This window comes from Paroedura picta, chromosome 9 (assembly GCF_049243985.1).
Source record: "Paroedura picta isolate Pp20150507F chromosome 9, Ppicta_v3.0, whole genome shotgun sequence".
NCBI classification, from domain to species: domain Eukaryota; kingdom Metazoa; phylum Chordata; class Lepidosauria; order Squamata; family Gekkonidae; genus Paroedura; species Paroedura picta.
The window spans coordinates 41,267,423-41,280,365 of NC_135377.1; the positions used below are offsets into that span (position 1 = coordinate 41,267,423).

A 12,943-nucleotide genomic window follows, 5' to 3' on the forward strand; every position below is an offset into this window, starting at 1 on the left:
AACAATAAAATGGAGAAAGGGAAAACAATATCGTAAGCCAATTTGGGACATCATTAACAGACAAGCGGGGGATGTAAATATTTTGGGCACAAAGAGGCCATATGTACACAGTATCCATATTTTTTCCTACCTGATCCTTACCTCTCCCAAACATTCCTTACATTCTGTTAGGCCTGAGTATTCCCAGTCCTTAATGGGCCATGATTCAGGGATCTCCATTTTAAAATTGGAAAACAAATATTATTCTGCCTTCCTAGCAAACCAAGTCAGTGAACCTTGATTGGTGGGTCCATCTTACTGTCATACTGATTGGCCCTTGCTATTACAGGGAACAAGCTGTGGTCCCTCATTCATCTAGGTCAAGTAAAATCACTTTGGGGCAAATGCTTATTGGACAAGTATATTATTGTACGAAGAGCCTCTTGTGGCGCAGAGTGGTAAGGCAGCTGTCTGAAAGCTTTGCCCAAGGGTCAGACATGACTCGGTGCTTGCACAGGGGATACCTTTACCTTTACCTTATATTATTGTACTAGTGGGAGGAAGGGACCTTGTGAGGCCACATACAGTTTGTATTGTTTACCTGAAAAACTAGCTTAATTTAGAAAAGATATTTACTTGCCTCCCCATTATACGATCTATGAATTATCTGGTGGTACTATTTTGAGAGGAGAAGGATCTGTGATGAGTCAGTCTATGGAAGTGAAAGAGGAACTTGCTTCAAAAAATCCCTCAACACATCTCCCCCCCCCCCATCAGATGACGTTGCATTACGTACCATCATAATAATTAGTACAGCAAAGTTTAGTTCTCACTTTTTCAGCAGGGAGATTTGTTTTAAAATTATCTTGCCAACTACTCCTTGTATGAATTAAACAACTGCAATATCCAACATATTCTATTTTATGGGCTGCACCAGCCTGTTAATTGTTACAGTTCCAAATAGCATCTGGGAGATGAGGGAGCCTCTTTTTGCAGTCTCTATATTTCGACATATTTGTAATTGTTTCTTACAAAGATATATTTCCCCCAATTTTTGAAAAAAAATGTCTGGTTAGGAGAACAATGTCAGTATTTGCAGTTTCATTAATGCTTCAAAACAAAAACAATACAAATTGACAGAATTCAACCGAAGTCTATTTCAGTGGGGCTTTGTTCCAGGGAAGCGTAGCTGCCATTTTATTTTCTAAGCCACATACTAACCACGCAGATTGTTGTGTCTGTAAGTCCTGCTGAGGACCAAACTTGAGGTCGTGGCAGGATGCTAAACCTGCAATGTAATTGACCAATGTGGGGCGAGGTCCCGTCTGCCTGTGAAACTGACCAATAGCGCTCCCTGGCAGCAAGTTCTATCCCCATGTTTTTAAAGACTTGTGGTTTCCAAGCTACGACCAAATCCAATCTTTCCAGTTCACGTTCAGCACTGTCAACATCAACAGGCACCCAAATTGTTGTTAAATATTTAAATACCACTGAACGCCGAGCTCTACTTTGTACCCAACCTGCAGAGTAGGTTTGTTAAAAAAAACACATGTGCCCATTATGTTTGAGGTTTGTTGTTGTTGTTGTTGTTATCACTGCTGAAGATTTTGGGTAGGGTGGGAGATACCGGTGCCTGTAAGCGCTGCATCGAGAGACTTCTCCGGTTGAATGTCTGCCTTGCCATGTCTACACGGCGCAAAGCAACGCAGGGCAGAAGCCCTCCTGCCAACGCCCGCCCAGAAAGGGGAACTGCGTCTGCTCGGCCTCTCCGCGGAGTGGCCGGCCACACAGGGCGGCAGGAACTCGACGCGCCCAGCGCACTCGCAAGCGCTCCGGGCGGCAGGAAGCCGGGCGGCCTCTGCTTTGCCCGCGCCTCCAGTGCCGCCGGGGAGCCGCTGCAGCGCCTCGGCCTCTCGGCGGCACATGGCCCGGGCCGGAGCCTGCGAGGCCCGGAAAGGGCGGCTGGCCAAGGTAGTGCTGGCCGGGGAGCCCGACGTGGGCAAAACCGCCATCCTGAGGCGATACACGCAGCCCGCCCCGGCCGCGCCATCGCAGCCCGCCCCCTCCTGGCTCACCACCGTCGGTAAGTAGGCAGAGCCCGGCCCGGCGCCCCCTTTCCCGCCACGGCGGCAGCCACGCGCTCCCCTCGCCCTGGCGCCGCTGCCCAGCACTCGGGGTCACTACCCAGTGGACTCCCCGCTTCCCACCCGTAGCCCTGGCTTCCTCGACGCTCCGCGGATCCCAGTGGCGGAGTGACCGCGGTGAAGCCTGAAAGCTGGACGCCTTAGCAGCGGCTAGTGATCGAAGGGGACCCGATAAGGGAGCCAGGGTGCTGTAACCGGCTCTCTGTGGGAGATGACTGCAAAACGGCAACTCTCGCCCTCATTTTTTTAAAAAGAGTCCAGGAAATAGCCTGTAATCCCATTGAGACCGTTCCAGGGTGGCATAAAGTCAATGCCTAGGCAGTGTTATCCAACTGAGAACTATGAAGCATCTTGAGGAAGGAAGGCTGAGTGCAGATCAGCCTGGCTTCTGCAAAGAGAAGAGCTTGGGGTTGTTGCAGCAGGTGAACAAGCATGTGGATATGGGGGATATACGTGGACTTCCAAAAGGCTTTTGACAGGGTGCCTCACCAAAGCCTCCAGACCAAATTTAGCCATCAGGGGGAAAGATGCTAAGTTAAATGTCATTGGCAAATGGAGGGTTCTCTTTCTCAAGCAATTGGGGAGGGGGGGACAGACAGTTTCCCAATCTTAAACAACTCATCATCCACAATAATACAGCATCTAAATTAAACATGGACGATGGTATCCAGGAGCCAGCTTTGCTGCTGCTTACACCCAGACAATATGATCTCTGGACTTAACAACCTCAGCTACACCATCTCAGGCTCATTCACTTGCTCATCTTCTAACATTGCATATGCCATTTTATGCCAACAATTCCCTTCCGTTCTCCACGTAGGGCAAACGGGTCAAACAGGTCAAACGCTCCACTAAATGATAAATGGACACAAATCTGACATCAAGAATCATAAGAATGAGAAACTTGTAGGAGAACACAGTCTCCCAGGACATTGTAGAGGTGGCCTCAAAGTAACTCTTTTATTGCTAAGGAACTTCAGAATCAGACTCCAAAGGGAAATTGTTACAAGTTATTACAACAATCAGAACAATTGTAGAATGTAATGTAATTTGGAATGGAAGATTGGAACTTTTCTGGTCTGGGGACAGAGGAAATATATTGCACAACCAATCACTCCACCTTAGAAAAGAGGATGGTATAGAATATATCTATTCTAAGTTTCCTATGAACAATCTAGACTCTAAGGCCTCCAAATCTTGTCATGCCTCTTCCAGTTATAAGTCCTCCTTTCTGACTTGTACATCTTACAGAATCAATTACAGGGCCCTGCAGAGCTTTCTCTGAAGAAGTCAGAAAGGAAGTTTGCTGGAATTTGGCTGTATTGGAAGGATTTAGGAAAGCATGCAAAGCTTTTAAACAAAGCATTTTATCATCCCCATGTTTTTATTTAGGACAAAACATTAGGGTATGTGCTAATTCCAGATTTTCATAAGCAAAAATGTCAATTCCTTGCTCTCTAAGAGCTTACAGCCAAAACTGGCAGGAAGAGCAAAGGTAAAGAGAAGGCGAGGAGGAAGAGACAATGGCAGAAAGGATGTATATGAGTGAAGTTAAGGTGTCCATAGTATGAGGTATTTACTTTTCCATGTATAGTGCACATTTTAATTCTAATGATGCTGATTGTGAGTCACAATCAGAGACTGAGCAAGCTTATTGAGTCAAGTTGGTAGCTGTGTTGATTTGAAGCTGCAGAATAAATTTTGAGTCCAATAGCACCTTTTAAACCAATAAAGTTTTATTCAAGGCATGAGCTTTCGTGTGCACGCACACTTCCTCAGATACAATGTCATGCTTATTCAGTTGACTCATAGTCATGGTTTTCATTTTTGATACTGAGAACCTCCTTGGTTCCCTTAAAAAGGAGGTGGCATACAAGTGCATAAATAAAACAAATAATTGAAACTGACATCAACATTAAACAGGAAAAATCTACTTGTGTGCGGAATATAGTAGTGCTTTGGGCATCCTGCAGTCCCATTGATTTCCATTTGATTCATCAAACTGAATAAAAGTGTCAGAATCTTTATGAGAGGTAGATGAGTTAAGGCTAGATTATGTCAATCGAATGTAAATATGCTAATGAAGCTCAGTTCTTTATAGTCAACCCATCTGGAGGTTTACAGCTTAAAGCAGTTGCCATCAGACCATTGATTATGAGAAGCAGAGTGTCCGCTTCCTCTGGGAGTAAGGAAAGAGGGAGTAGACCCATCGTCTGTGAAAAAGGTAATATAAAGAAAATGACAATTGGTTCTAAGATCAGAAAAAGAGCAGGAAAAGTATGAAAACCATACTGGGCATTTGTAACCATATTCAATATGTATGCACAAAGGAAAACAGAAGTTAAAGATGCTATAACCAGCCAATTAGTGGAACCTTCCGCTCGTTGGATCCAGGACTGATATTCAATTACTCTCTCTAAACATGAAAATTATTTTTGGTCATTGTGACTGATGGCTGCTGATATTCTCCAGAAATCTCCCTCTGTCAGATGTCTTGAGCAATTCTCTGGACAGGGAGAGAGTTTCCAGGTTGATGGCTCATCAACTGCATTTGGTGTATGTGAGTTCTAGCATTTTAAGGGAAGGAGAACAAGTTTTCTCTGTCCTCTCTCTCTCCACCACACAATTTTATAAACCTCTGTTGTCTCTCCTTAGACATCTTTTTTCTAAAGTAAAAAAGCCACTTATTGCTTACCCTTCATTCACAGAGAAGGTGTTGTAATCACTTTATCATTTTGGTTGTTTTTTGTGTACATTTTCCGGCACAGCAATATTCTTTTAATCTCATGTGAACACATGAAGCTGTTGAATAAGGCCCTGGGTCCATCAAGAGCAGTATTGTCAACAGCAGGCTTTCTCATAGAACCCTGGGGTTTCTTGACAACCCTGGAAGGGTTTCCCAAATGTATGGGCGTTAATTTTTAATATATTTTAAAAATCTGTTAAACATTGATCAGGTGATATGGCCATGTTGACCCCCCCTATGGCCAATGATAGACCTGGGGGGGAAGGGGGGGCCCAGGTGGATGTGTACACAGCTATGCTTCCCAGCCATATTATGCATGATCATCCCACTTCTTGGGTTTCTCAAAGCCTGAAGAATGTTTCAGGGTTAAAAAGTTTAGAAAGACTGGTCTACAAACAGTGGCAGTGGCTCTCCAGTAACTCAGGTAGTGGTTTTTACAACACTCTTTTGCTGGAAATGACAGGGATTGAACCTGGGGCTTACTGCATGCCAAGAAGATGTTCTACCACTGAGACACAGGCTTAGAAAAAGACTCAGGGTAGTGGAAGCCAAACACTAACTTTAAGAGTTACTAGCTTACCCTAGAATAATAACAGCCAGGATATGTATAGAGGAGGGACAGAAGACTGTATGTATCTTTACCTTGTATTCTTGCTCAGTTTGTCACTGTACAGAATATATATGTGGACATTTTTTAAAAATTCTAATTACTTTGAATGTTGGGGTTTTCTTCTTTGTAACCTCATTACACCCTATTCAAGCGTGCTACCAGAAAGGTCAAGGGAAGGGAGGTGGTAGATCTCTGGAGTGCATCAGTGCGGTAAGCCATCCCTATAGCAGCTAACTGGAGTGAGTGCAAGATATGGGCATTAGACAGAGTCTTTAAATCACAATGTGGACAGAGTGCCAGTCATCAACCCCCAGTCAGCGGCCCAGTGCCGTGGCTCCCTCTCCCCCCCCCTGCAGCGAGAAGCTCATCAGGCTGCGAGCAAAGCGGCCGGCAAAGCAGCCAATTAGTTTGCAGCCTGGCAAGCTTCTTGCTGCAGGGGGGGAGGGAAGTGCAGCCGACGACATGCCGATGACCTGCCGAGCATGCACGTTTACGCCTGGTGGTGGCACAGACGCGCACACATGGCAGTTTTGCACATGCATGCATGCGTGGACCTGCCACTCATGCATGTTTGCGCCCCTGCCAGGAGCGCAAACGCTCATGCACAGAAGCCCTGCGCATGCGCATATGCACAAAACTGCCACTCATTTTGTGGACCAGTGCCCTAGATCAGTGGTCCCCAACCACCGCGGCTCCCTCTCCCCGCACCCCCCCCGCAATAAGAAACCTCCCAGGCCACAAGCAAATCGGCCGCCAAAGTGGGCAATTAGCTTGCGGCCCAGCAAGCTTCTTTTTGTGGGGGGGGGAGAGGGAAGCGCGGCCACCGGCACAAACACGTATGTGTGGCAAGTCCGCACATGCGCGTTTGTGCCATGCATGGCCACAAACACGCATGCACATTTCCTGGCACGCATGCACATTTGCACATGCGCAGAGCTGCCACATATGCGCATTTGTGCATGCGCAACTGCTGGATCGCCCTCCCTCACCCACCGGTCCGTAGCCTAAAAAAGGTTGCAGACCACTGCCCTAGATGTCCTGGCAGTGCGGACCTGCCAGTGCGGACCACTGCCCTAGCTGGTAACAGCAAAGATACCAAGAGAGAAGCAAAGAACTCCTCCAGGACTTGAGAGGGCCTAGGGGAGAGGTGCACTACCAGGAGGAGGCCTGGAAAAACCACTGAATGTGTCAACTGCTTAGAGATCCAAAGCAGAACAAGGCCTGTAGGTCAGCAAGCCCATTCTGCAGAAGCCTATTTGTTGAAGATTTGCAGCAACAATTCAAAACTGCCACTTGTGTTCATGCCAAACTATTCAGACAATCATCTGTGGTATTGTCCAACACTTCCATCAGTGTTGGACAATACCATAAAATAAAGGTTTTAGGAGACATCAACCAAGAGAGTTGGTTCACATGGCCACTTTAAAACTTGTATTCAGTCTGTGTCCCTTATTAATCTGCCAAGATCCTGACTTCAATGCGTACACACTAGAACCAGAGATTTAGAAGAGAGCATTTTACAAACCAGGTTTAATAAGCCCTCCCTGATTCCTCTATATAATCAACAGTCATCTAATAGTATCAGTTTTAAGGGAAATGATGATGAGGTTTGTAATACAAGGGAAAACAATAAAGAAAAAAGGAGCTTTCTGTGCATAGGTGAGACCCAGAAGAATGGTCCATTACGGAACAATTCTAAAAAAGGCTGCCGAAATCACTTTGCATTTTTCTAATTTATCCTTCATGTGATATGTGATTCATATTAATGGATGGGTCTAAAGGGTCTTCAACCCAATTTTCAATGGGAGAGAGAGAGAGAGAGAGAGACAGAGAGGGAGTCCAGAACTGTGAAGCTTTTTGCAATAAACCATGCTGTAGAAATCCAGAATATGGCAAGTTCTGTAACTTTCCACATTGCAGGGTGACTTCAAGTTACAACTTTATAGATAAAACTAAATGAATTATGTCAGTGGTATTCTTCTGAAAGGACTTGATAAAAGGGCATATTGGCATTAACATGGTAAATCCTGCCTTGTGTGTATCACGGCACACCTTGAGAAGTACTTTACCAAGCAAACATTCAGTCTGGGCTGGAAACGTTCTGGGAATCTGAATGAAAGAACTTCCTGAGAAATGTTCTACATTTCTTGTTGGCTTTCCAAATAAAATAAAGTTTGTTAAGTACTAAAGTCATTCTTGATGCAAGGAGTAAATTTGATTCAGGGTTTCCAAAACAAGGAAGCCGTTCTGTTGTGCTCAGTGGGGAATGAGTGAATGTTTAAACATGGTGTTAAAGGCCAAGTTCATGCCTGTTGCAAATAAACAGACTTGTTTGTAGCTTCAGAATGCTGCTGAAGTGGACTGAGACTGCACATTTACCTCATGGGGCTACCTTCTACTTGCAGGGAAGTTTTTCAAAATACAAGAATATTAAAAATAGCATCTTCCACCTGCAGTCTGAAAAGGTATCCAGTCCATTCAGCTGTCTCAACATTCTTCTATATATTAGGCCAGGTCTTGGAGCAAATTTACACATTACTTTGTGTCTGCTTATAGGAGCAATGTAGCATGTAAGCAGGTCACAAATCTTAACCACAGCAACTTCCATGATCTCATGAGAAAAATTTGCAGCTTCAGAGAGCATGACAGTTCCTGTGGCTGAAATCCATGAATTTCTGGCTCACTTGATACTCTATTCGCACAAGCAGACCAAACAGGAGAGGGGAAAGTAGCAAAAACGAATAATATGAATCTCCTCTTATTCTACATGCTGTGTCATTGACAGCAACATAAAAAGTGATACTTGCCAATGCTCACAGGAAAAATCTCATGATGGTGAAATGCATTTTTAAAATCCACAACTAAGGACCAACCAGAAAATACTGCTTAAGGAATTTTTGTAAAATGAAATATATGATGTCATGACCTGTGCTACTGCGTGCCTGTACAGCCAGTGCTGCAGAAGCCCCGTTGTCCTGGTGGTTACCTTCTGGTACTTCTCCATGAAGAAACCACATCTCCTTCCCCTTCAGTGGTGCTCAGAGACAGAAGTGGAGCCTTCCCTGTTAACAAGCATTTAAATCATGCTGGTGATGTGTTATGGGTTTCAGCGGAGAGTGGGGGGGGGGTTATTGCATTGTATTTCTCTCATGGGGGATGGGGGGGGGGAGAAATCTCTCTACCCATGCAGAGTCCAACCAAGGCTTGAAGGCCAAATTCATCTAGTGTATTCTGAGTGAAGGGTGATGACTTTTCTTAGACTCTGCATGTCTATTGGGAGTAGAAGTAGGGGAAATATGGGCCTGGAATTGAGCAAGAAATGTGGTGTCCTGAAGAGTTGCTCTCCTGCTTGCCTGGATAGTGCTGAACAAGCCAGATATTGGAGGCTAAGCAGGGTCAGCGCTGGTTAGTATTTGGAGTGGAGATTTCCAAGGAACCCTAGGGTCATGACACAGGGGCAGGCAATGGCAAACTACCTCCAAATGTCTCGTCTGGCTACCAAACAATCTTAGGATCCCTTGGCTATGCTACACTCACCATATGATAAATAAACCCTGCCTGCACAGGCTCTTGTTTTTACAGGAACATGACCAAGAGTTTGTTAGTGTGCTCATGCATGATCATAAAACTAGGGACAAAGCCCATTGCTTTCAGGAATACAGTGGACGCTAGATTGGGGAGGTGGAGTAGAAGATCTCTGTGGGTGGCCTCCCCCTCCCCCAGGACCTGGAAAGGTTTCAGACAGCTGTTAGGGAACTCACCGGCAGGGGCAGCTCTCACACGACAGGGATCTGCAGCCTCCAAGCCTCAGAGCAAAGTGGATGGAGGAGGAGGTGTTCAGGGGTGGGGGGGTGGAAGGCGATTGGCTGGCCGCTGGACAGACAGGCAAGCCGGTTGGAGGAAGAAGCACTCAGGGGTGGGTCATCCTCCCTGAGTGGGTGCTAAGCGCTGAGTGGCACTTAAGCCATGAGACACACTCCTCCTCCAAGGCCTTATCAGAAATAATATGTGGAACAGATGTGTTCCTTTGGTTTGCAATGAAGGGACACAAACAAGCAGCATTTTCATCTAATGAATAGTTTTAGTTGATCAAGCAGTTTACTGTTGAAGCAGATACTAATCAGAATATTTCATACTCAAAGTGATGATACTGGCAATATTCTTTAAGGTTAAAGCCGATTCTTTAAGGTTTTAGATACAGCAGCTTTCTGCCTACTTTGGACTAAGCATAGCCTTCCTTTCAGCTAGACTTGCTGTATTATATATCTAGTTTAAAAATCCTCTTTAGGCAAATTGTTTTCCAGCTAAAGCGTAGCTAAGTCTGGGCGTGTGCAGGTGAAAATCCGCAGCTCAGTTGTGCATTGCTGTGTAGTCAGTATAAAAATGATCTGCATCGTGCACCTCTGTTGCATGTCAGCTACATTGCAACATACAATCCAGTTGCAGAATCTGCATTACAGTCTAGCATAACTGTGGATATGATTGGTATGCTAGCATTGGCATGATGTCAGGATCAGTACTCATGCTGGCTTGGCCTATGTCATTCTGTTTATGATTCCAGAAGTATGCAGAGCAATCCTAAGTAGAGTTACACCTTTCTAAGTTATTGACTTCAGTGGATTTAGAAGGGTGTAACTCTGCTTAGAATGCACTAATAATGTACCTGGTGACTCATCCTTCTGCCTTCTGTCCTAGAGAGATTGACAGGAGCCCTGGTTTAGTTTCCTTTACTGGGGAATTGTAATAAAGTCACGGCGGTAGCCGGAAATCTTTTTGTGAGAAGGGCAATTTTTATGTTGAGTGGGCAGTAGAGCAAAGCAGATAGCAGCCCATTATATATGTCTGTACAGACTTCTACTCTCCTGCTACTCTGCACTTGACACCGAGTGATAGTTGGTGTCCACTTCTAGTTATAAACCTGAACATTTAATAAGAAGAAAATATAGGTTACTCAACGGTTGCCAAATAACCCAATATGCAACCCAATATGCATTTTTTAAAATGTTTTACAGATTGAATACAGAAGGGAGAATCAGTGGAAATTACTCACTCCCACATAAACACCTAAAAACTGTTCTCCTATTCTTATACAGCTACAGAAAACTATCTGACAAATGGACCAGCAGGCCACTGTGCATAAAAGAATGTAAATCAGTACCAAGTGACTTGTGTTTCCACACTAAAAAGAAAATCCATTTTTGTCTCTTGCTCTACAAAGCATTAAGAACAACTTATCACCTGTATCATTTCAAATTTGCATACTTGCAGGAGCATTATGTGTTCTGTAGCCTTGTTCTGAAGCAGCAGAGCACACTTAAGACCAACAACCTTCCCCACACTTAACTTGGCAGCAAGCAACATTGAACTTACTGGCAGACATGCTTAGGAGGATCATAGCAAACATTGCATCCTTCGACACAGAGCCCTGTGGCAGAACAAGCTGAGTCAAAGAAACAAAATGAACAAAGGTTGTGTCCTTTAAGACCAACAAAATTTTATTCACATTAGAAACTTTTATGGGCATGCAAACTTCTGTGAATATGGAAAAATTGTTCACTTTTTGATTGAAGTTAAATCCTTTCTTTCTTTTGTAATCTCATGGGGAGGGGAAGACAACACACAGTCTATGCCAGTGGTTCTCAACCTTCCTAATGCTGTGACCCCTTAATACAGTTTCTTATGTTGTGGTGACCCCCAGCCATAAAATTAAACCGAAACTGACCAATGGCGTGAAGATCCATTGTTCATGATTGTATATAAATCATTTCTCAGTTCTGTCCCTTTTCCCACCATGCTGATCTCACTCTTTTCCGCTGCTCCAGACAGATGAACGCTCTATCTTGATCTACCCCGCAAGGCTGTTGTGTGGATGGTACCCTACCTGGCCAAGCTGCTTGTTCTATCACGACCCCTGTAAAAGGGTTGTTTGACCCCCAGATTGAGAACCACTGGTCTAACAGGAACTGCAACCCAGCTTGTAAGAACATAGGAGCAAAAAGCTAAGGAATAAGAACAAATTCAGGGGGTGGAGTTTTCAACCACTCCTAATCAGGTTCCAGTTAACTCTTTATTATCCATTTTACTATACTTTGTTTTGCTGATTCAGAGGGAAACATGCACAAAAGCACACTTTAAGGAAATTCTTCAACGCAAACAGTGATAAATCCAAATGCCTTGGGGGGCATTTATCCTGCCCCCAATCCCCAGCACTTGAGCATACCATTTTTGTTCAGTCCCTAGATGCAATGTAGCCATTAGTACTTCCTGCTAGAATAGAGAGAGGAGCACTAGGAGGGAAGTGAGAAGAGACAGCAGCACCTGAAGGAAAACACTTGCTCACAAAGGGACCCCCAGGTGCTTGTTTCCCAAGCCAGAACAGAGGACTCTGGCAGCAAGCAAAGTATCTGGCATGTGGGTGGCCAACCTGGGGCTAATGTTCTTGATCCCCAGCGTAGATCAGGGGTGTGAGTGAGTGTGTGTGTTTGTGTGTGAACAGTGCTGTCTCCAAGCAGGCAGGGGCTGGGGGCTGGGAAGGCAGCCAAAGGTCTGCCTAACAAAGAATGAAGGCTGGTGTCTCTGGAATCTTCCATGCACAGCAACAATGTGGCTGAGAATCCCCTCCCCCCAGCACCCACATCCAATCAGGAGCTGAAGGCAGTCAGGCAGGCCAGGCTGTCTGTTTGTATTGTCCTGTATTAGCCACCATACTGCAGCCCTGCTGGTTTCCTTTCTCTTCCTCCCCTTCGTACTGGGAGGTCAATGGCCTCACGCTGTTGGACTCCTATGGGGCAGGGGAGATTTCAGGGTGGGACTTACCCCCTTTCTGCCCCCCTTCTAATAAAACTCTGAACAAAGCTGTATGGATGTTGTGTTTGCATTCTCCCAGCAGGTGAGAATATGTCACAACTCGAAATTATAATCTTCTTCTGAAATTTCTCTCACCAGGGAAACCTTATGTAGCACTATGGTGGCTGCCAGTTTTGGACAGAAATGGGCAGGCAGCAGGAGGGATGGGCAGGCAATTGCATTTGATTTGCAGATGTTTGCCCAGGAGGCAAGTGCTACTTGTCCCACGAGAGCAGTCGAGTGTCAAATTGTATGACTGGGGTTATCTCGGTTTTGCTTAATCTGTAGATAGGAACTATTAAAGATTGGATAGTTCTTTGTCTGGTTTGTAAACTTTGTTTGCCTGTAGGCACAATCCTTGTTGTATGGCAGAAAAAAGGGTATTATGATGCAGCCTAAATGTGTAACAAATGCTGACAATCCACCACCAAATAGAATAGACTGGGGAGAAGGCACATTATCAGTGCAGAGTTGCACCTTTCCTAGCCCATGAGCTTTAGAGGAGTTAAAAGTATGTAACTGTTAAGAATGCACTGTAAATCTCCATAGGGTTCATAAGTCTTTCCCCTGCTTCCAAGTCTCCTTTTGCATAGAGGGAGGGATAGAGGGAGTTCAGTC

At 45.0% G+C, this 12,943-nt stretch overlaps 1 protein-coding gene across 1 annotated transcript in view; it reads left to right on the forward strand.

Moving 5' to 3' along the window:
* Positions 1-1,757: 1,757 nt before the first annotated feature.
* LOC143844818 (ras-related protein Rab-10-like) overlaps positions 1,758-12,943 on the forward strand; it is a 32,107-nt gene continuing 20,921 nt past the window's right edge. The window contains exon 1 of the mRNA XM_077352516.1: positions 1,758-2,062. Coding sequence (XP_077208631.1) covers positions 1,903-2,062 — 160 coding nt within the window. The 5' untranslated portion in view covers positions 1,758-1,902. The remainder of the gene's footprint in view (positions 2,063-12,943) is intronic.